We start from the raw sequence: 27,543 nt of genomic DNA on the forward strand, positions 1-27,543 counted from the left end.
ATGATCTAGATTAACTGATTTTATTTATTTTTAAAGATTTTTTTTGATGTGGACCATTTTTAAAGTCTTTATTGAATCTGTTACAATACTGCTTCTGTTTTATATTTGGTTTTGTGGCCCCAAGGTGTGTGGGATCTTACCTCCTCAACTAGGGATCGAACAAGGATGCCCTGCATTGGAAGGAAGGCAAAGTCTGAACCACTGGACCACCAGGGAAGTCCTTAGATAGATTCTTTTAAAGTCTTTAGAGGGGGAAAAAAGAAGCAATATATTGACACACAATCTGTGTGTGAGGAATATTCAGTTCAAATAATAAACCACCTGTTTAGCTTTTATAAACTCTATCCAGGCTGGTTGCCTTCACTGTCAAAAATTGGAAAAAGGAGTATTCACCACTGATCCTGTGTGTACGGATATGACTTGGGACAATAAGACAGCATACTAAAATAATAAGCAGGCTAACGTAACAAGCAGAAATGAGGAAAGAGAGGTCTCTCAACTCTCCAAGCAGTGCCTAAGGTATTATCATCGTCTGGGCTTAGTTAGGAGCCAAGTGTGAACACGTACTTAGACTAGTTATAGAAATGTTTGGTTCACAGTGTGGTAACTGTGACCGACGTCAGCTCAAGGCATTTCTCGGCTATACACACCTTGATTCATCAGAACCAGGCTTCCTGTGAGCAAGGCCATGCAGTTGGTGGGTTGATGATTGTGCAGGTATTGAAATCCCCATCCTCTCCTGTATGAAGTCTCATACATATACCCCGAGGCATTGGCAATCACTTCAAGAAACTTCTCCTGTTGTGTCTTGCTCAGGTAGTTGTACAAGAAGTCATAGGCAGTGGCAAAACCAACCAGGGAGTGAGCGAGTGGGACTTCATCCCAAGGAGCATCTTTCACCAACCTATAAAGGAAAAGAGACCATGCAAATGAGTGCTACATGGCTCAGAGGTCTCATCACACTTTTCAAGTATCTACTTCCCAGAACAACAAAGGACACAAGTGAAGGTACAGTCCAGAAGGTTGAATGACGTAAAAACCAGATTTCCCTCCACATAAGACACAAGCATAAAAGACTGTCTAATGTGAAAATTACAGACTTAACATTTTCTCTTTCCAGTTTCTGGCAACATTAAAATGTTAATTTTTAGGTTTTTAGCTCTTGATGAGAGATAGAAGAGTATATTTATATTCTTGAGGGATTGAAAGTACATAATATGTAGTAACAGAGCAAAATTCTCTGGACTAACCCATTAACTAGTGCTCACCCTCCCCTTCTACCTGCAGTAGAGTTCTTTCTTGGCTCTGTTCTACGACGGTCATGCTAAAACAGTTAAAAGCGTTTATATATCCCATCTTATTTCCCATAGGCTGATCCAGGTGAAGGTACCATGGTATATAGTCTAGGTCCTCTCAATCTAGGCAGATGCACTTGGTCAACATCATGATGAGGAGAGTAGCTAAAAAGCTGGTGTAAGTGAGTAAAGTGAGCCGATTCCAACTTACATTTCTGCATCTCATTTTTTCTCAGAGTGAACTGCACTATTTCAAGAATCTTCAAGTACTTTTTTAGGGAATTCTAAAAGCTAATCCGTGAAGTATTAAAACTGTCCTTTTCTAGGAAGCTACATGTCTGCTTGACTTGCTATGTAATTCTGCAATACTGGGTTGGCAAAAAAACACCTGAATAAACTTTTGTGGCCAACCCAATACGTTAATAGTATGTGGCTACAGGAAACAGGAAGCTAAAAAGGATCTTTCACAATCACAGTTCTATGGAATGATCCAGGAAACCCTTCCTATCTGTTCAGGATGTATTTGAGTAATCTCTCAAAGAGGGAAACAAATGAAGGGTATACTGTACTTGTGGGAGGTGGAAGACAGCTCTCAATTAGGGATTAAACGAAAGCTTAACATTTCTATGCCAGAGCCTCTTTTTGGCAAACTAGTAAAGCCTCAGCCTCTTTCTCAATATGTTTTAAAACTCCTAACATATAATACAGAGGGGTACCAGGAAATATATTATTTTGAAATATAATGATCAGTACAGATATTTTTTTTAAAACTGTGATATATGTGCTTCTTCATTAAGATATTAAAATTCAAGATTTAATGGCTAGGATAGTAACTATGGTAATTTGTAAGTAGTGATGAATATACGTAATATCTTGAGATGTAGACAGTAACTGCATGATAGGAAAATATCTGTGACAGAGACACAGGTTCTCAGATTGCTATAGTTGGTTATCCAGATACACGACTTAGAAGAGATGATAAAATTTCAGGCACAGTGAAAATTCAGATGTAATACTTCTCTCATACAAACCCCACAGACACAGATGAAGAAAACTCAAGTTCTGAGAGACTACTTCTTCCAGACTGTGCTTCTCCTCTAGGAGTTTATATCAGGTTGGCCAATAGGATCATTTCCATTTCCATAATGGAAAACCCCAAACGAGCCTTTCGGCGAACCCAATACTAAAGACCTGATCATCTTAGTGAGGCCTTCTCTGCCCATTCTGTCAGAATTTCAGTGTTACTCCTCAACCCACGGCATTTCATTCATCTTCTTCGTTTCTTTGTCCTCCTGGCATTTAAGTACGTCTGTCTATGTGTGGGCGTCTCAGGTGGCGCAGTGGTAAAGAACGCACCTGTCAATGCAGGAGAAGCCAGAGACGTAGGTTTGATCCCTGGGTTTGGAAGATGCCTTGCAGAAGGAGACGGCAACCCACTCCAGTACTCTTGCCTGGACAATTCTATAGACAGAGGAGCCTGGTGGGTAAGTCCATAGGATCACAAAGAGCTGGACATGACTGAGCAGGTAACACACAATAGACACGTGTGTGCTCAGTCGTGTCCAGCTCTTTGTGACCTTCATGGACTGTAGCCCGCCAGGCTCCTCTGTCCATGGAATTCTTCAGGAAGAATACTGGAGTGGGTTACCACTTTCTTCTTCAGGGGATCTTCCCAACCCAGGGATTGAACCCAGGTCTCCTACGTTGCAAGCAGATTCTTTATTGTCTGAGCCAGCAAGGAAGCCCAGGTTTCTGTGTACATATCCTCTACCACAACTGAAGTTCTAAAAGGCAAGGTTATCTTTTCTCCTCTGCTGTTTTCACTGCTGGATTCCCAATCCCATAACAGTGACTGGCACACAGCAGACTTTCAATAAATCTTTTGGGGAAGAAAGAAAAAAAAAGAAGGAACAAGCCTGTAGGCCACACTGTTGACAGTGAATATGTGATGATTAAGAAATCAGCAGTTTGGAAGAATCGCTTGGTATTTAACAATAATCTCAGTGTTTGGTTAGCTGTGCTAATGATACAGCCTGGTGCTAAAATGACTGAAGTTGATGAGCTTCTTAACCAGTTGGCCACGGACAAAGCCAGCCTGCCAGTCAGCTTGCCAGTGTGTGTACTGGTTGTAAACAGACTGTGAAGAGGGTGAATTAATTCCCTATTTCTAGGAAAGAAAACAACTCACACTGCAAGCTCACTGCCAGGGAGTTAGAAACACAGTCTTCACTGATTCAAGGTGACCGTGGAGCCAGACAGAGAATCCACGGCATTTTTCCCCCAGCCCTGTGTCTCTGCAACCATGTCATCTATCAATGACAGCACACGCACACAGCTGTGATAAAGCTGACATCAATGAGCTGCGACCACCTCCTGCAGGCTGACATGTCTGATACACCAATGAACTTACCAGTGAACTTACTTTTGTAGATAAAAAACAATTTCCAAGCTCCCACATACAGTTGCTTATTCTAAGCAGTTTCCAATTTAACCAAACACTAGTACACTGACTTTTTAAAGTTCCTCATTGTAAGTCAATGCTTCATTAAAAACAAAAAAAAAAAAACCTTTAAATTATGTAATTTAAAAATCTTAAAAAAAAGTTCCTGGTACCATCAGATGCATCACTATATCATTATAAAATCTGACCTGTGATAGCTACATTTCTAAGAGATTACTTAAATTCTTCACTAATTCTTATGGAGATACAGAGAGTAATTATGGATGAGAGTATATTTTACTGTCATGGAAACCAAAGGAAATTTGCTTCCAGCTCATGAATGGCAGTAAAGGATATATCTTCCTCAATGTCATTCTGACCATCAGTTAGTAGGTTTATACTAAAGAATCACGTTAAGAGGTGAATCATAAAAAAAGATAGATATTAATTTATGAATTTTATCTCACTTTAAAATATCTATATATACATATCCTCCAATCTTTTGAAGGGGAGCCAAAAGCCTTCTCTTTGACTGTGGGTCTATGGATCAGTGTCATTATTTTTCCCTGCAAAGAACACATAACAACACAATTTTCAGCCTTGGTTTCTCTAATATAGGAAGAAATTAAAGACATTTGTGAAGGAATATAGAATCCTTCCAGAATTTTGAGTTTTTCCCTAAACTTTTTCTAATCTCATCCATATTAAATTATGATGGAAGTTTGTTATAGTAAGTCATTCCAAAGCATTTAAGCATTTAGAAACATTCTTTTTTTAAACTTACACTTATTCTATTTGTATATTATTAAAACTGTGCAATTAAATGTATTTGTGATTATATATATTAGGAAAGATATACCCATCTGAATGCAGATTTCCAAAGAATAGCAAAGAGAGAAAAGGAAGCCTTTCTCAGTGATCAGTGCAAAGAAGTAGAGGAAAACAATAGAATGGGAAAGTCTTGAGATCTTTTCAAGAATATTAGTGATACCAATGGAACATTTCATGCAACATTTCATGGGCAGAATAAAGGACAGAGCGGTATGGACCTAACTGAAGCAGAAGATATTAATAAGAGGCGGCAAGAATACACAGAAGAACTATGCAAAAAGATCTTCATGACCCAGATAACCACGATGGTGTGATCACTCACCTAGAGCCAGACATCCTAGAATTTGAAGTCAAGTGGGCCTTAGGAAGCATCACTACAAACAAAACTAGTGAAGGGGACAGAATTCCACTTGAGATATTTCAAATCCTAGAAGATGATGCTGTTAAAAGTGCTGCACTCAATATGCCAGCAAATTTGGAAAACTCAGCTGTGGCCACAGGACTGGAAGGGTCAGTTTTCATTCCAATCCCAAAGAAAGGTAAAGCCGAAGAATGTTTACACTACCACACAATTCGCTCATTTCACATACTTGCAAAGTAATTCTCAAAATTCTTCAAGCTAGGCTTCAACAGTATGTGAACCAAGAACTTCCAGATGTTCAAGCTGAGTTCAGAAAAGGCAAAGGAACCAGAGATCAAACTGCCAACATCCCACTGGATCATAGAAAAAGCAAGAGAATTCCAGAAAAACATCTACTTCTGCTTCACTGACTACACTAAAGCCTTTGACTGTGTGGATCACAACAAACGGTGGAAAATTCTTATACCAGACCACCTTAACTGCCTCCTGTGAAACCTGAATGCAGGTCAAGAAGCAACAGTTAGAACCGGACATGAACAACGGACTGGTTCCAAATTCGGAAAGGAGTACATCAATGCTGTATATTGTCACCCTGCTTATTTAAGTTATATGCAGAGTACATCATGTGAAATGTCAGGCTGGAGGAAGCACAAGCCGAAATCAAGATTGCTGTGAGAAATATCAATAAGCCATATGCAGATGACACCACCCTTATGGCAGAGAAAGGAAAAAGGAAAGCGAAGTTGCTCAGTCGTGTCTCTTTGTGACCCCATGGACTGTAGCCTACCGAGATCCTCCGTCCATGGGATTTTCTAGGCAAGAGTACTGGAGTGGGTTGCAATTTCCTTCTCCAGGGGATCTTCCCAACCCAGGGATCAAACTAGGTCTCCCTCACTGTAGGCAGATGCTTTACTGTCTGAGCCACTGGACAGCCAAGTATGGCAAAGAGTGAAGAGGAATTAAAGAGCTTCTTGGTGAAGGTGAAAGAGGAGAGTGAAAAAGTTGGCTTAAAATTCAACATTCAAAAAACTAAGATCTTGGCATCTGGTCCCATAACTTCATGACAAATAGATGGGGAAACAATGGAAACAGTGAGAGGCTTTATTTTCTCGGGCTCCAAAATCACTGCAGATGGTAACTACAGCCATGAAATTAAAAGACACTTGCTCCTTGGAAGAAAAGCTATGACCAACCTAGACAGCATATTAAAAAGCAGAGACATTACTTTGCCAACAAAGGTCTGTCTAGTCAAAGCTATGGTTTTTCCAGTAGTCATGTATGGACATGAGAGTTGGACCATAAAGAAAGCTGAGTGTCAAAGAACTGATGCTTTAAACTGTGATGCTGAAGAAGACTCTTGAAAGTCCCTTGGACTACAAGATCAAGCCAGTCCATTCTAAAGGAAATCAGTCCTGAATATTCATTGGAAGCACTGATGCTGAAGCTGAAGTTCTAATACTTTGGCCACCTGATGGCAAGAACTGACTCATTAGAAAATAACCTGATGCTGGGAAAGACTGAAGGCAGGAGGAGAAGGGGGCAACAGAGGATGAGATGGTTGGATGGCATCACCAATGGACATGAGTTTGAGCAAGCTCGTGGAGATGGTGAAGGACAGGGTAGCCTGGCGTGCTGCAGTCCTGGGGTCGCAAAGAGTCAGAAATGACTGAATGACTGAACAACAACGATGTATTAGTGAAAGTGGCATAAATGGATTTGAGAACAAATACAACTGATACTTGCTAAGCACATAATCCTACTGGTGGCAACAGAAATGAACAGACACAATAGAAGGTGGCCCAGCAGCCTTGACATTCAGCAATCTCTGAGGGCTGCTGCCTGTTACACAAGGGATGGAGGTTAATTTCATTGGCAATTCAGTTAAGAGGTGGTTAGTTAAGAAAATTAAAGAAGTTAAGAGGTTAGTTAGGAAAATTTTTACTCTATTCCTCTTTTTGTAAGCTGTACTTTGACCTGTTTAGAGAGCTGTTCTTGAAGTAACAGTAGCCCATGAACCCCTGGGGTCCCTTGAGACTCTTTCAGGAGATTCATGAATAAAAATTACTCACATAATAGTATAAAGATGTTATATATTGATATTCACACTGATGGTGCGGAAGCACTAGTGGGTTAAAAATGTTGGCATCTCAGCAAGAATCCAGGTGGGTGCACTGAACTGCTCTAGTAATCCTTGTAAGATTCTGCACACTGCCGTGCACTCTAAGTTCTAAAGAAAAACAATTGCACTTAATAATATCGTTAATAAACCCAGTTTCATTTAAGAATATCCTTAATAAAGTGGTAAAAATGATTGACTTTATAAAATATCTATCTTTTTAGTACATATCTTTCTAATATCCTGAGTGATGAAATGGAAAGTTATGTATAAAGCACTGTGGGTAGCAAAGTAAATAACTGTCATGAGGAGAAGAAATTGTGTATTGAGTTGAGAGAGGAACCAGCTCTTTGTTTTTTTATGAAATACCATTTTTACATGAGAGAATGACTAACTGACAAATTTCAGTTTTTTAGACTTGGGTATTTAAGTGGAAGTTCTCTTGAAAGAAGGAAGCCTTCCAGTTCAAGGAAAAGGTTTTTGTTGACAGTGACAAAATTTGAGATTTCAATCAAAAAAAAAAAAAAGAATTTTGGAAAACTTGTTACCATGAACTTAAAAGTTTAACAATATTTTAATAAGACTTTTCTTGATGAGGTCAGTGATAACAAATGTGCAGGAGATATAAAAGATGCAGGTTCAATCCCTGGGTTGGGAAGATCTGCTGGAGAAAGAAATGGCAATCCACTCCAGTATTCTTGCCTGGAGAACCCCATGGACAGAGGAGCCTGGCAGGATATGGTCCACAGGTTTGCAGAGTCGGACACGACTGAAGCGGCTTAGCATGCATATACAAATGTGTCAGCATTTCAGAGATGGGAATAACTCAGAGAATAAACATTCAAATAAACAAGCATGAGATTACAAAACCATGCAAAGATAAAAGATTCATTTTAAGTGCAAAACATAGCAATGGACTTTTTACCAGTTAAAATATATAAGGAGCTTATTAACTAACATAATTTCAGAATCCACATTGAAACTAACTTTTAAAATCCAGATTCCACATAAAACTAACTTATACAAAACTATCATATGTCAAGTTCTAGTATGGTATCAAAGCAGCTATCCATAATTATCTGAAAAGACTCCTCAAATACCCCTCCGTTTTTAGTCACATGTCTGTATGAAGCTAGATTTTCTTCATGTATTTCAACTTAAATACTACATTGCAACCAACTGAATACATAAGCAGATATGATTTGCAACAGTGTAAAACAATGACTTCTTTCACACTGAATATTTTGTTTCCAAAAATCTAGCTATTTTTTCCTAAAAATATGTTACCTATGTTTTTATGAAATGGACATCTTTTTTTCAAATGAATGAATAAATATTTTTTAAAATTTCTTAGATTTAGTTTCTAGTACAGTAACTTTTAATAGGCATAGCCCATATAAACAAAGCTCTTTGATGTTCAGTGTCATTAATTTTTAACAGTGTAAAAGAATTCTGAGTCCAACATTTTTAAAATCTGCTGCCTAGAATATTTCCAAAGGTGAATTTAAGTGAATTTATATGAAAAAGAATGATGTGAACATAGAAACTATGAACTGCCCAGGTTGGAACGCACAGTACTGATAGGGAAAGGCATAGGATTTATCACGATGTGCTGTTGCCATAAATCAAGTTATGACTGTAAAAGGAAGAGTCATAGTAACCTTTCCAAAATTAGTAGCTTCATTAATCAGAATTTTTATGATAATTTTATGAAGACAGATTGCTTCTATTATCAAAAATGCTTTTGAACTACTATGTAAAGAGTACAAAAATAGGCACTCTAAGGAGCCTATTACTTAAAAGCTTGACGGCCTACTTGATGAAATAATAAAATAGTCAACATAGTAACAATGTTGGCATCTACTTTCATTTGCATAGATTTGAGTTTTAAGTGATCAAATAATTATATTAAAAACTTTTTCATATAGTCTTAGTAGAAACATAGTCTGTAGAAAATTATTATCTGTGAAAAGATTAATACTTACATATCTAAGATTAACCTTAGGCACTATAATGTTTGCAGAATACTCTGTATAATATCATTTAAAATTTTATACTATTTCATTGACAAATACTGTTAAAGTGAATATTTGGAGTAATAGAGGTTCTATATTTAAAAATCTAAGAGCTGTCAAGAAATCACTGATATTTATTTAAATGCATCAATAATTTATTTTTAAAAATACTAGAAACAATGAGATAATGTAACTCCCTTTATAATATTTTGATTATTAGTTCTATTTTTGGGCACTTTTTACAGCTTGACAATTTTATACCAGGTTTTTCATATATAACTACATTTTGAAGGTCATGATTTGATTGATTCATGATATAGTAAGTTTATGTGTTTTCACAGGTACGTCTGAATGAGGTTCCACTGTTTATTAAACCTTTCCAAAAAGCGGAACTCATCCTTCTTTTTTTTTCATTTTGAGATAACACATAGTTTTATAATCTATAAAATATTTATATAGTAAATTCACAAAGTAGAAGACTCATATTTGAAAATCTGGTTTATTTTAGACAGTAGATGTTTATGTGAATATAAATTTAAGAGAAAATGAAGTAAGCTTTAAAGGAATTAAGAATTTGAATGTAGAACATAGCAATGAACTCTTCAGAAATTCCCAAATAGAACTTTACAGAGCAGAGCAGCACCAACTTCACATTTGCCAGCTTCACTAAAGCTATGTCTATTGCATATAAGCCACACCTTTGCCTACAGCATGTACTTGGTCACACCAACAAAACACGCTAATATAAGGCCAGTTCTATTTTTAAATGTAAATCAATTCATTCATTCCAAAAGTGTCCTAAAGACAGTCACCAGATAGACAGTCATTCCATTTTTCAACCAAATGCCTCTGTATGCTTGGAAACAAACTCCTGTAAGTTAGGAGAGTTCCGTGTTACCAACGCTTTTAAAAATATGACTAATGGCAGTTGTGATTCATCTTTTTTTCCGCTAAGTTAAACATAAAAACTAGCCATAAATGTTAAATGTCAGTAATATGTTACATTTTGTAAGTAATTCCTACAACATTTAGCCAAAGGAAGTGGATTTCTAACCTGGCCGTGTCTGTGAAGCACAGTGAGACCCTAAGAATTGTGAATTGTGAACTGCCAACAAGAGCCAAGTAAGCCTGGAATACAGACAAACTTGATCTGGGTGCCTCTGAGCAGGCAGCGAGCTACCTAAGGGGCATGTTCAACTCAACTCTGGCCTGGCGTGTAGTCCATATTCCAAGTGTTTGATCAGGAGGCTAAGGAGCGGTATTTGCATCTTGAAGCAAAATTAAGTATAGTTGGGAGGAAAGAGAAATTTATGCTTCATGTTAATTAAGCACATAGTGTGTGCCATACCCTTTACACTTATTTCACTTAATCTTCAAAACTCACATTAAATGTAATATCCCCATTTCATGGACTGTAAAATTGGTATTTGGACAGGAAAATTATTCATTGAAGATCACATAGTTAAGTTAAATGATGAGTTATGAACGGAATCCAGGACTATCTGAATCTAGAATTTTTACTTCTTCTTGGAGGGAAGTACTGTGCTTTTAAAGAAAGTCACCAATTTTGTATAAGAACCCAGCCAGAAGAAAGAGCTAGTCAGCAAACCTATCAAGAGCTAACTAGGCAGAAGGGCACTTACACTGAAATACAACACAGGGTTCCAAAGTCCCACCATGTTCAGGAGAGAAGTAAGGTACAAGATGTGGGGAAAGGGGCAGACATGAGAAATGACAGTGTGATCATGCGGTTCTTCAGGGTCCACCCAAGGAACATTTGATTCCAACCACAAAACATTCCTGAAACAATTCTTCTCCCTGCAGACCTCTGGTGAGTCTGAGGCTCCTAATGTACTGTTCCAGGGATGGCTGGTCCAGGGGCTGTTGGGCTTAAACCTGCATGCTGAGAATCTTCAACTCCTTAAGCTAGCCAAGACTAGAGACACAGAAATAGACAATGAGTTTTCCTTTTTGAACTTCTACTTTGCACCCTGTGTGCGTACTTAGTCTTTCAGTCATGTCCAACTCTGTAACTCTATGTACTGCCACCTGCCAGGCTCCTCTGTCCATGGGATTTCCCAGGCAAGAATACTGGCGAAGGTTTCCATTTCCTTCTCCAGGGGATCTTCCTGACCCAGGGATTGAAACTGTGTCTCCTGTGTCTCCTGCATTGGCAGGCGGATTCTTTATCTGCTGACCCACCTGGGAAGCCCACTTGAAAACAGCCGCTAGGATAGCAGAAGGACAGAACTAGAATTGACTGTATATAAAGACATCTTTATGAACTTCCCTTGTGGCTTAGACGGTAAAGCGTCTGCCTACAATGTGGGAGACCTGGGTTCGATCCTTGGGTCGGGAAGATCCTCTGGAGAAGGAAATGGCAACGCACTCCAGTACTCTTGCCTGGAAAATCCCATGGATGGAGGAGCCTGGTAGGCTACAGTCCATGGGGTCGAAAGAGCTGGACACGACTGAGCGACTTCACTTCACTTCAAAGACATCTTTGGGGAAAATGATGTATCAACTCAGAACTAAAAAAGACCATTTTCTTCCACAGTCTTCATTTCTATATTCATGAAATCACTGGATTCAATATAGAGCACTACCTCTTAACTTCATTTTAAAGCTCCACATTTAATATTGCAAATATTACATTCTAAAATATAATAGTTTAGGTCAGTCTGGCCCTACTCAAGAATATTGAGGAGTCAATTATGCAAAAGCAGAAACTAAAAAGAATATACTTTTTTACTTAAAAAGTATTCTATATGGTTTACAGAGAAAATGAATTAGTTTGAATGTCAAAACATACCAAGTTAATATAAATAAAACATAGAAGAGTGTTGTTAAAGGGAAATGGCACTGCCATGTCATTATTCCAATGTTTAATTTACTGACACAAAGTCTTTTTACCCAAATACTCAATTTATGCTATCCAAGTATAATCTACATAAATGGAACCAAACAGCACTCATAATTGTAATCCATTTTTGCTGGCCAAGTGTGCTTTGGGCTATTGCCTAGCCTAAAAAGGTAAGTAGGAGAAACACTGTAAGATGATTCAAATTTGATAACAAGACCTCTGTTCTGTAAGAATGGCAGAGCTCAAAGGACTACAGTTTAAAACAGGCTTACCTATCAAATTCTAATAATGAATTATGAAAGAATCAGTTATAACAGAGAAATTTCTGAAACTTGAAAAGGTGTAGGAGAGAATAACACAGATTTTCCTGTACTGTTCAGAAAAGCTTAATAAAATGACTTTTGGCCATTTAAAAAGTAGCTTGGTATTTTATATCTTTAGCATGCTTTATATTTATATATGTAAAACATTTCTAAACGTTTCAGTTCAACAATTCATAGATGTCATCACTTTAGTCAATGACTATGCAAGCATCCAGTGATTATGTGAGAAAAAATGCCTAGAAGTAGACAATTTCATTTTAAGAAAAAATTAAACATGCAAGAAGAGCCTGGGAAGTCATCGAGAATAATAGTGATGGAGGGTGACTAGCTCTGCCAGAGAAGAAAACACACTTCAAAACTTCCCTCATCAGAACAGAGTGGTACTAACATATGAACAGACATACATACCAATGGAACCAAACAGGAAATTCAGAAATAGATGCAAAAACATATGGAAACTTGGTATATGATAAAGGTATGTGATCAAAAATCAACAGTGAAATGAAGTACCTTTTAACAGGTTACATTGGAACAATTAGATAGTCATTTGAAGAAAAAAGAAAACCGAATTCAAACCTCACAGAACATAAGAAAATAAATTCTAAATCAATCAGGCATCTAAATGTAAAGTAAGAAATATAAATCTTTTTTTTTTTTTAGAAATATAAATCTTAAAGCAAAACATAGATGAATTCCCTTGTGACCTGAAGGGAAAGCCTTTCCAACTAAGATTCAAAAACAAGGAGCAATAGAAGAAAAAGAGTGAAAATTTTGGCCATATATAAATGAAATGAATCAAAAATAACCCAAAAAACTTTTGCATAGAAAAAAAAAAAAGACCACAAATAAACACGAATAAACTGGGGAAAATATTTTAATCATGTATCTTAAATACAGTTAGACTTATCCTATATACCAAAAGGCTCCTAAAAGCAAGAAAAAAAAATCTCATTGGAAAAATGAGCAAATGACAAACAAGACAGGTAACAACAACAACAAAAAGGCAAACATCTCTCATTCAAAATTTTCATCTCCACTTATTATAAAAGAAATTTAAATTAAATCTGCAACAACTAATCTAATCAGTGAAAAAAAATCAAGTATGATAAACACTCCAGTAAAAGCTGTGGAGAAATAGAAACACTCTTAAAAATGCTGTCAGGGATGCAGAATAGTATAAATCCTATGGGGTAGAGTTTGGCAACAAACTTTATATGGATTTTGTATCTTGACCCAGTAATATCAAAAACAGAAAACCATATATGCATAAAGTTATTTATCATGGCATTATTTGTAATATGATCCTAACATGGTAAATTGTGAACCATGTAAATATTTCAGATGTTTAAAATTAAACATAAGTCAGAAATAAACACTGAAATGAAATGATACACTTGGGATTTGATTCAATATAAAAAGAACAAATATGAGAATATGTTCCAAACAAAACAACAAGATAAATCTCTAGAAATCAAATATGTTCCAAACAAATGAATAAGATAAATCTCTAAAAATCAATCTTAACAAAATGGAGATGAGTGATTATCTGATAGAGTCAAAACAACAGTCATAAAAGTGCTCAAAGTTAGGAGAGCAATGCATGAACAAAGAGAGCGCTTCAACAGAGAGAGAAAATATTAAAAAGCACCAAGCATTGTAGTGTCATAGCACTGAACTAAATTCAAAAGGATTCAACTGCAGACTACATTAACTGGGAAAAAAAAGGATCCGTGAACTTAAAGAGAGGTCAGTGGAATTTATCCAGTCAGAGGAGAAAAAAGGGAAAAGAACAACAAAAAACCCCCGGGAAGATAGCATAAGAGACTTATCAGTTCAGTTCAGTTGTGTCCGACTCTTTGAGACCCCATGGACTGCAGCACGCCAGGCCTCCCTGTCCATCACCAAATCCCAGAGTTTACTCAAACTCATGTCCACCGAGTTGGTGATGCCATCCAACCATCTCATCCTCTGTCGTCCCATTCTCCTCCCGCCTTCAATCTTTCCCAGCATCAGGGTCTTTTCAAATGAGTCAGCTCTTTGCATCAGGTGGCCAAAGTACTGGAGTTTCAGCTTCAGCATCAGTCCTTCCAATGAATATTCAGGACTGATTTCCTTTAGGATGGACTGGTTGGATCTCTTTGCAGTCCAAGGGAAGGGACTTTTGGGACACCATTAAGACCACTATACATATTATAGGGGTAAGAAGAAGAGGGAAGAAGAAAGAGAAGTTTATGCAAAGATATAATGATTGAAAACTTCCCTAGCCTGAGGGGAAAGAAACAGACACTCAGATAGAGGTAGCCCAGAGTATCAAAAAAGATGCCTCTAAAGGGGCCCACAGCAAGACACATAATTAAATTTAAAAAACAGAAAGACAAGAGCAACTTATTATATACAAGGGAAACAAAGTGAGATGATATATTCACAGTGTTGAAAGAAAAAAAAAACAACTGTGGATCAAAAATAACCAAGTAAAACTGTCTCTCAGAATTGAAGGAAAGATAAAAAGTTTTCCAGATAAACATATGCTGAAGAAGTTTATCACTACTAACTGGCCTTACAAGAAATGTTAAAGGGAGTTCTTCCAACTGAAATCAAAGGACACCAATTAGTAACATGAAAACACATGAAAGTATAAAATTCAATGGTAAAAGTAAATATACACTTAAATGCAGAGTAATAGTGTAACAGTGGTGGGTAAATCACTTATAACTCTAGTATAAAAGTTAAAAGGAGACTGCATTAAAAAAGTAACTATATAATAATAATTATTAGGGACTTCCCTGGTGGTCTAGTGGCTAAGACTCTGCACTCCCAATGCAGGGGGCCGGGTTTATCCCCGGTCAGGGAACTAGATCCCACATGCCACAGCTAAGAGTTTGTAACCTGCAACTAAGGGATTCCGTGTGCGGCAACTAAGACCTGGTACAGTCATAGAGTAAATATTTTTTAATAATAATTTAAAATAGCTACACAATGTAAAAAGACAACCAAGGTTTCAAAATTTACCTCTCATGAATACTTCCTCTGGAAACCAGTGGAGAATTTAATTTCTCCACCCAAATTAGGATATATACCAAGGAGAAGACAACACAAGATTCTTGGCACAGGGGATTCACCACACAAGAGGAAAGAAGAGTAAGTCAACTGCTACACAGCAGATCTAGATTATAACCAGTTAAACACTGTGGCAGTTTCCTCTTCAAGAAGACGAACTGTTAAGAACGCCTTAGTAAAAATATCTTGTTGGAATGGGTTAAGAGATTTACATAACCGCGTGAGAGTCTGGTTGGCAACTGGTGATAAATGCATAGGAAACTAAGCAAATAAAGCAAAAAGGCTATAAGTAATCCTAGAGAAAACAAAAAGTTGTACACAAATTGAAAGTAATCACAGTATAAGATATGGCTCAGCTGTCAATAGCTTTTGCTTCATTAAAATATGCAAACACAATATTCATTCTAATAAAATCACAACACATCTACATTGGAAAGCTGGAGGGACAAGAAGTGTGTATGTGTGTATGGGAGATGGTATGTGCGAGACATGATGAGTGACTCAGCTACAAGCCAAAGGATGCCAAGGCTTGCCTACAACCCCCTGAAGCTAGGACAGTGGCGTAAGACAGTTCTTCCTGGCACTGAAACATGTATAATATCACATGTGAAACAAATCGCCAGTCCAGGTTCGATGCAGGATACAGGATGCTCGGGGCTGGTGTGCTGGGATGACCCAGAGGGATGGTACGGGGAGGGAGGTGGGAGGGGGGTTCAGGATGAGGAACACGTGTACATCCGTGGCAGATTCATGTTGATGTATGACAAAACCAATACAATATTGTAAAGTAAAAAAAAAAAAAGACAGTTCTTCCTCAGCGCCTCCCGAAGGAACCAACCTGCTGACACCTTGACTGCAGATGTCTAGTATACAGAACCGTGAGAAAATCAACTTCTGTTTGTTTTCAGCCACCTAGCCTGTGGTACTTTGTTGCAGCTACCCTAAGAATAAGGCACCGACCTTACAGAATCTGACTTGTCATCACTGCCATCTGCATGCACCATCTTCCACCTTCCCACTGCTGTCTGAACACGTGGTGACTCCTACTTATTTTAAAGCAATCCTCTTATATTCTGACATCACTGCATGCAAAAGGGCAAATAGTTACCTGTGACATTGAGTTTAAAAACTGAGAGAGATACTTTAAGGGGGAAAGGGAGGGTGGGATGAATTGAGAGATTGGGATTGGCATTTATACACTATTGATATTATGTGTAAAATAGGTAACTAATGATAACCTACTGTTTAGCACAGGGAACTCTGTTCAAAGCTCTGTGGGGACGTAAATGGGAAAGAAATCCAAAAAAGAGGGGATATATGTATACATATAGCCGATTCACTTTGCTATACATCAGAAACTAACACAACACTGCAAAGCAATTACACTCCAATAAAAATTAATTAAAAAAACACATTAGAAGAAGTGAGGGACACTTTAACAATGGCAAAAATGGTACTCAAATTGCTAAGTCTCGCCACCCCGATGGCAGCAAAATATCAAACTCAAAATGAGGCCGACCCTAAGGTGCTAGGATACGTGAAACAATATTTTACTTTCTATTATGGTTTCCTCAATAAGGTTAATATTTACCCAAGATTACTACTTTTTTGTGCTTTATCAGAATTTTCCTCTTTTACAATACGCTTTTTCAAGGTTTTGCTGAAGTTGCCTTTTTAAAACAGTGAATGAACTGTGGTTGATTTTATGCTAGGTGCCAATTGGAAGTAATGTGCTGCAGAATTTATTCCACTCAGCCCTGGAAACCTGAAATGTAATCATTAATCACAGACTTGCACTGTTTCCTAATGAAAAAAAGATGCTTAATAATATATCTTAGGAACAAATATTCTGAACACTAGAATTATGGAATAAAGAAGCCACCTCAAAGAGTGAAGCAGTGCCCTCACTGGAGATCTTCAAGAAGAGGGATACTAAGAAGGGATTCTCTGAAAGGGAATGTGTCTATCAGAATGTTAGAAGGAGAGTTCAAAATATAAATCACAAGCTATTAATAGACTGTGGAATGAATATAAGGGGCTGTGACCAGCATATTTTTAGTGGAATTTAATGGCATGGAATAGAAAATAGAGTGTAGAGCATAACTTAAATGCAAAGCCTGGTTCTACTTACACATTTACATATGAAGAGTTATGTGTATACTGGGTTATGATGTCAATTTTCCTTCTTACTGCAGGTCAGAGTCAAAAAAGGTTTGAAAGTCACTGTCTTAGAGGATAAATGTGCCACGTCAGATGCATCCTGTAGGCAGAGAGGACCCAGGTTCAGGGCTGGCTTCTGTGCTCGGATCCAGGTCCAGGGCAGGTTGCCAAGGGCAGGTTGCCCCGAGCACTTTCCAGCAGAGGATCTGGAGCTAGCCAAATGGGAAAGCCCACTGAGAGTTCACTGGGAAGGAACCCAGACCGCCAGAGAAGCTCAGAATGTTCAAAGAGGGCCGAAGATGGTACAATGGAGGCAGGTGTAAAACAGCAAATGGGTCCACACAGTCAATTCAAGAACGAAAAATAATTTGTGACCACGTAGAAAAACAACAACAACAAAAAACATTTCTCATCCCCTCAAACAATCTGTTTGGATTTGAAGTCATTTATTTTTAAGAGAGATAATGAAATAATACTTATGAACAGCACCCTGTCGAATAATGTTTATCTTATTCTTGTCCCGGGGACACAATTTTAAACAGTCCTTCTTAAAAAGTCATCTGGCAACAAAGTGGAAAAAGCCAGTTTAGGATTTTTCTTTGTGAATCATAAAAAATTTGGAAGATGTGCTATTTGCCATAAAACAGAATTAATGGGTAAAGTAAATTTAGATTAAATAAATGAGCCAAACTTGTAAGCCATTTCAACATGCCATGGGCACTAAACACATCCCCAAGTTTAGATCCAGGGTTATCCAGAGTTATCTGTTATACTGAAAATAAAAGTGAAATGGCAACCCACTCCAGTATTCTTGCTTGTAAAATCCCATAGACCGAGTGGCCTGGTGAGCTCCAGTCCATGGGGCCACACGGTCAGAAACAACTGGGCACATTAACCCATTAGCCTCCCCAAAGGCTGAATGTAACCACATCTGCTTTAACCAAGCAATAGGCTATGACAGAAAAGCAAAGAGTGGAAGATTCAAACTGGCTTTAATAATAGTGTCAAATCTTTCCCATGTCAACAGGTTCTCCAAAGAAAGTAAAATAGTAAACTTCATATGGTTTTTCAAAATAATGGCTCAAAGTCTAGGGTGGGAAGATATTAAAGTTGATATAAAATTTAAGCAATATGTGTGGATTTATTCTCATCTCTCCCTTTCCCTAGATTTTTTTCTAAGAAGAGTGAATTCCCTGAAGCAAACTAAAAGCTGCACATTAAATTGTTAGAAGCCCAAATTGCCATCCATACCTCATCAAGAATCTTTTTTTCTTTTTTTCCCCTCAATGTCAGAAAAATAGCATGATTCACTCAAGTGGACACTTTCCTCCTGGAGCGCCGCCTGCATGATGTCTCATCTCGGCTTCACATCCAGAAAGTGATTTGAGGACACCCAAGTGGCTGTAATGTTCTTTTAGCACGTTATCTTGACTTCTCATTCTTCTTGTTGTTATTCATTTATTTATTGTGGTAAGCCTACTTTAATTAAATCTGACCTGCTCTGAACTTTCCTATCATCAACAGAAACTAAGTCCATTGTATTTAGAAACAAATTTTTTATTGGATAAAATCATTTTTCTTTCTCTAATGACATTTTTTAAAGTCACAGTATACTTCCAGCAAACAGGAGGCAGCTAAAAATAATGCTGGAGAGACATGAACTCAACATCTCCCCTTGGGCCCATAGGCTCTTCAAACTTTGCTAATCCCAAACCAAACCCTCTATTAGTATTCTCCAAGAGTTCCAAGTGTTACTATCTCACTGAAAGGTCCCACCATCCTCTCAGCATCCCACAAACAACATTTCTTGTCCTTCTTGTCCTCAAATATAATTGTCAAGTCTCATACATGATAAGGGGCTTCCCAGGTGGCACTAGTGGTAAAGAACCTGCCTGCCAATGCAGGAGACGCAAGAGATACAGGTTTGATCCCTGGGTCGGGAAGATCCCCTGGAGGAGGGCACAGCAACCCACTCCAGTATTCTTGCCTGGAGAATACCCTGGACAGAGGAGCCTGGTGTGCTACCATCCATAGGGTCACAAAGAGTCAGACATGACTGAAGCAACTTAGCACACACAGCACATACATGCGAAGCCTTAGACCTTTCTGGAACCCATCATTTCTTTCCCTTCTCAGAACCCCTAATCCAGGCTGTCATCTGGATCAACACTAAAGGCCTAACCGGTCTTCCTGGTTTGACCTCTGCAATCTACTCTTCCCATGTGATCAGAGATTCTTCCTACCACATACGTCCTTTACATGGAGAAACTGGCAGCCTGTTTGTGTCTCCTGATGAGAGAACAGCCACCACCTACACTTGCGTTAAAGTGATAGCTGTCAGTTTCTAGGAAACACCAAGGGTGGAGGAACTCACTACACTGCACCTTGAGGCTGCAATCAACATCCAGACTGCAGGACGCTGAACAGGTCAAAGGGTCCAAGTTCTTCCACAGATAAATTGTAACAAAAATAAAGGGATGGAGGGGAAACTGCAGATAAAGACTTAAAAAACATTTTTTAAAATGAGCAAGACTAAACTTATGCCTAGGGATGCACACTTGAATGAACTATAAAGAAACATAGGACGTGATTGATGACCCTGGAAGTCGCGGGCGTCTCTGTAGGAGGCAGAGGGAGCTGTGACTAGGGGGCCAACCAGGGGCTTCCAAGGGTGGCTGGCAAAGTTCTATTTCTGGAGCTGGGCTGTGGTTACCAGGGCGTAGGCTTTAAAATACTTTACTAAGCCACACATTTGTTCCTATGCTGTTCTACTTTTATTTTACAATGAAAAAGTCACACACACCCACACACACACACACACACACAGATCTGACCACGTAGTTACCCTGTCAAAACACTTCAGTGGCCTCACAGTTCTTATAAGAAAAAGTCCAAACTTCTTCACAGGGTGGACAAGGTGTTGCAGCATCTGGCTGTCCACTTAAGCCTCAATGCTTGTTTATCTCCACCCTACGTTAAATTTTCAGTTCCTCAAAAGCACTCTGCTTCCTTATGTCATGGTCTCTGAACATCAGTTACTTCTGCTTAGAACTTTGAAACATGCTCTTTCCCTTTCACTTCAGTTCAGTTCAGTTCAGTTGAGTCGCTCAGTCAGGTCCGACTCTTTGCGACCCCATGAATCGCAGCACGCCAGGCCCCCCTGTCCATCACCAACTCCCAGAGTTCACTCAAACCCACGTCCATTGAGTCGGTGATGCTATCCAGCCTCCTCTGTTGTCCCTTTCTCCTCCTGCCCCCAATCCCTCCCAGCATCAGAGTCTTTTCCAATGAGTCAACTCTTCGCATGAGGTGGCCACAGTACTGGAGTTTCAGTTTCAGCATCAGTCGTTCCAATGAATATTCAGGACTGATCTTCAGAATGGACTGGTTGGATCTCCTTGCAGTCCAAGGGACTCTCAAGAGTCTTCTCCAACACCACAGTTCAAAAGCATCAATTCTTCGGCGCTCAGCTTTCTTTATAGTCCAACTCTCACATCCATATATGACCACAGGAAAAACCATAGCCTTGACTAGATGGACCTTTCTTGGCAATGTCTCTGCTTTTGAATATGCTGTCTAGGTTGGTCATAACTTTCCTTCCAAGGAATAACTATCTTTTCATTTCATGGCTGCAATCACCATCTGCAGTGATTTTGGAGCCCCAAAAAATAAAGTCTGACACTGTTTTCACTGTTTCCCCATCTATTTCCCATGAAGTGATGGTACCAGATGCCATGATCTTTGTTTTCTGAATGTTGAGCTTTAAGCCAACTTTTTCACTCTCCTCTTTCACTTTCATTAAGAGGCTCTTTAGTTCCCCTTCAGTTTCTGCCATAAGGGTGGCTGGCTGATTCCTATTTGTCCTTCAGGCTCCTGGAGGAAAGCCCTCCCAACGCTCCAATGCTGGGCATGCTGAAGTATTAATTACCTCTCTGTCTTCCACTGCACACTGCACTTTCTCAATCACAGCCTTATCATCTGCTTTAATATTGTGTATTAGTTCATATTTTCCTTAGATCAACAACTCTAGGCAAGATGTATAACTTGTGTCAAATTTTTATATCCCAATACTTAGGTACAACATCTAGAACAGAGTTAAGTTCACAATAACCTTCCATAAAATGAATTATATGCATCTATTTGTTTATAAATGAAAACTACCTTTACTGACATCAAAGTATAAGAACACAAAATAAAAGCAAAGCAATAAAGATAAAAATAATAGCTAACACCTTATGCCAGTTATTGTTTCATTAATTCATTTAACACTCTAAACACTACGAGGTAAGTATTATATAATGTTTATCGTTTATCACCAATTTATAGATGAGGAAACTGAGTCATTAAGAAATCAAGTAACATGTTCCATGTCATATGGTTCACAAATGGGATTAGAACATGGAAGTCTGACTCCACAGTCCTTGATCTTAATTCTAATAAAGTATCACTCCCACCACCTAACATCACTACCATTCATTCCAAATACTGAAGCAGGTGGCTTTAAAATAAAAACAAAATTCTATTGGGGTTACCTGACCAGGAGTACCCATGAATATTATGTGGAAGTTAAGATGATGGACACCAAAGTTCAAGAGATTAGGCAAGAGAGAATACCAGGTGCAGGAGAAGTGCTTCAAAGAGCAGGGAATCTGAGACTCCCTGGGGAACTAGACACAGAGATGTCAAATCCTGACATACCCACTACCAGCCTCTGAGTGGGCCAAAGGTGCAACACCTCTGATTACAGATGAACAGCAGGCAGGTCCTCAGAGTGAGAGTGAGGCCAAGTAAGTATGACCATCCACAGTACACAAGGCACCAAATCAGATTTGAAACTGAAAACAGATCTTGGACTCCTGCTCATGGCAAGCACAGACTACTCACCAAAATATGATCATTCATTCATTCCATTTATTATTAGTGTGCCTGTGGCCCCTACAGCATGTTCAACTCTCGGGACAGAAGTAAAACACGATGATGGTGCTCCTCTCAATAAGCTTACGTGCCAGAGGCAAACAAACGGTAGAATCCATACAATGACAGTGTAGGCGAAACAGCCTGTAAGAGTTCTGCAGGGGTTCCTTCGCACACCTGAATCACACTGGCCAGGGCAGGGTAGAAACTGGAGTTTAAAAGGTTTTTATGAAGAAGTTTCTTTAAGCTGCATCTTGAAGACACACACTCCTCATCAGAGAACGAGGTTAGAAACCCTGTTACTACTGTAAAACCAACAAGTCACATGAAAAATAATACCTATGAGAATTGAGATGGATAAGGGGCTAGAGAAAATGTTACGGAAGAAGGAGAAGTTAAATAGGATCCTGACGTCTACATCGAGTTGGGGTAAACGAGGAAGGAAAGGGGTGGATGAGTCTGGATCCCTGCAGGCAGAAAGCTCAGCTCAGGGCTGGTCTGTAAACTTGTTACCACCCAGACTGAGGCAGAGTTGAAACTGTCAGTACACATGGCCTAGTGAATCCCTGAGGATGCACATCAATGCCTGCCGGTGAAAAGCTTAAAACACTAAAATCACAGCCGTCTAGGAAATAAAACGATTTCAAGAATCCGAAAGCTCTGGATGGGGGCATGTTTTACAGGAATGATGACAGGCTGATCTTTTTTAACCGCCTAAAGATAATTCTTCCTGAAGAGCTCACCCATATCCAACAGTGACACCAACACCACCAATAGCAAGATGTATTCAGAGCAGTGAGAGTGAAGCACTGAATAAAGGGGAGGAAGGAGGAAAACAGCTAGAGGTAAGGAGTGTGGCAGCCACAGAACAGAGAAAGTGGTAGGTGATGAATGTGTAAAAATGAACGGATATGGCCAGGAAGTCCTTAAAATTATACTAATAAATAGATACCAAAGTATTTGCCAAGACAATCTATGAGCACTTGTAATGATTCCAGGGACAGAGGGCTTTGAAATTCATCTCTCCACATAGTTGGTGATACCAACAAAGTGAGACCATTAAAGTGGAGAGAAAAGTCATGCAAAAAAGTGAACTAGGGACTTCCCTGGTAGTTCAGTGGTTGGGAATCTGGCTGCCAATGCAGGGGACACGGGTTTGATCCTTGGTCTGGGAAGATCCCATGTGCCAAGGAGCAACTGAGTCTAAGCACCACAGCTACTAAGCCCATGCACCACAACTACTGAGTCCGGCGCCCCTTAGGACCTGTGCTTCACAAGAGAAGCCAGTGCAGTGAGCAGCCCAGCACCGCATCTGGAGAGCAGCCCCCACTCGCCACAACCAGAGAAAAGCATGCACGTGGCAATGAGGACCCGGTGCAGCCAAAAAATTAATAAATATATATTTTTAAAAGCAAACTATCTTTTCTCTCCCACACACCCACTCTACATTCCATCTCCTGTCTGCATCACTGTGCACCCATTTGCCCAAGACAAAAACCAAGTCCCAAGCTTTCTACCTCCCTTCCCTTCACTATTTAATTTTTAGGTGCCTTAGTACCACAGGGGCAACTTGTTAAAAGGAAAAGTTTTTTGGCCTACTCCAAATAATCGTGTTTCCCTGAGTCTGGGCCAGTTCCGGGAAGCTCTGTTTTTAAGAACACCTGTATGATTCTGATGAAGGAACCATAGTTTGAGAAACAGTGTCCCATATCCAATCAATCTCTTTGTAGATTCTCTGTCTTAAATGTCCCTTAAATTCATTCCTTCTTGTTCCTATTCTCTCTGGCTCAGCTGTGATCTTCACTTCCTCCCTAAGCTTCCATCTAGTTCCCTTCCGCCTGATTCCTCTCCTCAAAGCCATCCACACACAAAGCTTCTAAACTGCAGGCTTACGTGAGAAGCGTAATGATCTGTCTCCTGATTATGGTTTCTCCTGCTATCCAAAACCAGCATGTTGATATTGCAATGAAAAAGGAAGGATGGCGGAAAGCGATTGTGTTAAACACAGCTAAAATATGCTCTCTTGACAGATACAGCAGAAGATGAAGAAGGAAAGAGCCATTCTGAAGATAACTATGGTAAAAGAACCAGCCAGCTTTATGAAAGACTGCACAGACATACACATGTTACTGCTATTCTCCAGTAGTTATAAATATCTCTTCACACACTATTAGTGAGAGCTTAATGTCAGCAAGGCCCTACATCTTAAGTGGTACTAGTACTAACTATTTCAGTTAATAAAGGCAACTTTATAAAAAGATTATAAAGCTATACTGAAATAGAATAAATATACATATACATATATATGTATATATGTAGCACTTGCTAACTCAAATCTCTCAAGATACAGGGCAAGGAATGCATAAAATTTAAGCAACATACTTGGCAAGTTTTAATATTAGATAAATGTGAGAGCCAGATTGTAAAGATGTAAAATTACCACATTTGCATCTTTGTTGTATATATGGGGTGAGCAGCACAGCTTTAGAACCCCTTCAGAAGAAGGATGAGGATTCCTCTGGCCTTAAGCACAGCTCCCTAGGACAACTCTAAAAGCCCACGGTGAATTTTTTTTATTAAAAAAGCAACAAGTGACACTAAAAGAGCAGGAGGTAGGAGAGAGCATGACTCATCATGGAGACAGTTGAGGGTTGCACCAATACTGAAGGTTACACTCAAACAACAAACAGATCCCACAGGAAAACTAACTCAGGATTTCTTTCCAACTGGCTATGTGTAGAGGTGTATGCGAGACACAAAGGGCACCCCCCCAGTGGCTCAGTGGTAAAGAATCTGCCTGCAATGCAGGACACCTGGGTTTGATCCCTGGGTCAGGAAGATCCTGTGGAGCAGGGCATGGCAACCCACTTCAGTATTCTTGCCTGGAATATCCCATGGACAGAGGAGCTGAGTAGGCTGCAGCCCATGGGGTTGCAAAGATTTGGACACAACTAAAGCGACTTAGCACGCACGCATGCAGGACAGGAAGCAAAAGTTAGAACGGGACATGGAACAACGGACTGGTTCAAGATTGGGAAAGACGTACGTCAAGGCTGTATATTGTCACCCTGCTTATTTAAATTACATGCAGAGCACATCATGTGAAATGCCGGGCTGCATGAATCACAAGCTGAAATCAAGATTGCCAGGAGAAATAACAACCTCAGATATGCAGATGATACCACTCTTAACAGCAGAAAGCAAAGAGGAACTAAAGAGCCTCTTAATGAAGATGAAAAGAAGAGAGTAAAAAAGCTGGCTTAAAACTCAACATTCAAAAAACTAAGATCATGGCATCTGATCCCATCACCTCATGGAAAATAGATGGGGAAAAAGTGGAAACAGTGACAGATTTTCTTTTCTCAGGCTCCAAGATCACTGTAGACTATGACTGCAGCCATGAAATTAAAAGATGCTTGCTCCTTGCAAGAAAAGCTATGACCAACCTAGACAGCATATTAAAAAGCAGAGACATCACTTTACTGACAAAGGTCCATATAGTCAAAAATATGGTTTTTTCAGTAGTCATGTACAGATGTGAGAGCTGGACCATAAGAAGGCTGAGTGCCAAAGAATTGATGCTTTCAAACTGTGGTGCTTGGAGAAGACTCTTGAGAGTCCCTTCAACAGCAAGGAGATCAAACCAGTCAATCCTAAAGGAAATCAATCCTGAATATTCATTGGAAGGACTGATACTGAAGCTGAAGCTCCAATACTTTGGCTGCCTGATGCTAAGAGCTGGCTCACTGGAAAAGACCCTGATGCTGGGAAAGATTGAGGGCAAGAGGAGAAGAGAGACACAAAGGATAAGATGGTTGAATGGCATCATCGACTCAGTCGACATGAGTCTGAGCAAACTCCAGGAGATAGTGAAGGACAGGGAAGCCTGGCATGCTGCCATTCATGGGGCCCAAGAGTCAGACACGACTTAGCAGTTGAACAACAACAACAGAGATGATATAAAATGTCTCACACTTGCTGTTAGAAAGAAGCATTATTAAACTATTTTAACCTCACTTCATCTGAATGGAGAAGAGTCTCCTTGTTGCGTATGAAAACCAGCAGAGATGCTCAGCTAACCTTAACACCTGATTTGGCCTCTCCCTGAGCAATTCCTCACCTGCTTCCTCCTGCCACCGGTCTCAAAACGCCAGTCCTTGCCCACTGCCCTCACCTGGAATGATGCTGGCAAAAACCTGTTTACTAAATGGTATACCAGAAGGGAATTCCCAATGGCCAGGTTCCTAAAACGTGTTTCTGTAAATATTAAAGAATCTGATCATCATAAAAAGCCTTGTTGTCATCAGTTTTAGACTTCTGTTTGCAAGGATTTATAGCAGGGTAAAAGCAGTGTCTTTCTTTAGATCACTGAATGAATGGAACAGAGAGAAAAAGAGAGGCAGAAGGGGAAAGAGGAGGAAGGGCAGAAGGGAGGGAAAGCATGAAGGAGAAAAAGCCAGGGGACCTGGTTGCTGCTGCTGCTGCTAAGTTGCTTTAGTTGTGTCCGACTCTGTGCAACCCGAGACGGCAGCCCACCAGGCTCCCCCGTCCCTGGGATTCTCCAGGCAAGAACACTGGAGTGGGTTGCCATTTCCTTCTCCAATGCATGAAAGTGAAAGTGAAGTCGCTCAGTCGTGTCCGACTCCTAGTGACCCCATGGACTGCAGCCCACCAGGCTCCTCCATCCATGGGATTTTCCAGGCAAGGATACCAGAGTGGGTTGCCACTGCCTTCTCTGAGGGGACTTGGGGGCTGGGTTAATAGAGACCCTGCAGTTGAGTCCACTGGATTTGTTTCCTTGAATGGATTCCAGGTGCACTATGGGCTACACCTCCAGGTCTTCACCACTGTAAGGTCATGAGAGGAAAACCCGATCTTTTTACTTAGGGTGCTGTGGCTCTACATCCTCCCCTACTTTGAGCCCCAGCTTTACTGTGCAACTTAGAGAAGTAAAAAGCCTGAGAGACAGCTGTAGGGAACTGCATTTGAAGCCCAGCACACCATGCTGATTGACGTGCTCACCCTTCATTGTGGAACATACAGGAATAAAACTGATTGGTTCACTATGATATGCCAAGGGCATTTTTTTACTTTATTATTTTTTTGTATTTTATTTTGCAAACGGGCCCTCAGATGTCATTCTCCAGAAGTTTGCATTGCACAAGCAA

The 27,543-nt window shown here is 39.5% G+C and overlaps 1 protein-coding gene across 4 annotated transcripts in view; it reads right to left on the reverse strand.

Moving 5' to 3' along the window:
• The window catches only part of DSE (dermatan sulfate epimerase), a 73,833-nt gene that overhangs the window by 11,888 nt on the left and 34,402 nt on the right, over positions 1-27,543 (reverse strand). For all 4 annotated transcript variants that reach the window (XM_069599154.1, XM_069599158.1, XM_069599157.1 and 1 more), the window contains one exon: positions 651-904. In XM_069599154.1, the coding sequence (XP_069455255.1) occupies positions 651-904 (254 nt within the window). The remainder of the gene's footprint in view (positions 1-650; positions 905-27,543) is intronic.

Source organism: Ovis canadensis, chromosome 8 (assembly GCF_042477335.2).
Source record: "Ovis canadensis isolate MfBH-ARS-UI-01 breed Bighorn chromosome 8, ARS-UI_OviCan_v2, whole genome shotgun sequence".
Lineage (NCBI taxonomy): Eukaryota > Metazoa > Chordata > Mammalia > Artiodactyla > Bovidae > Ovis > Ovis canadensis.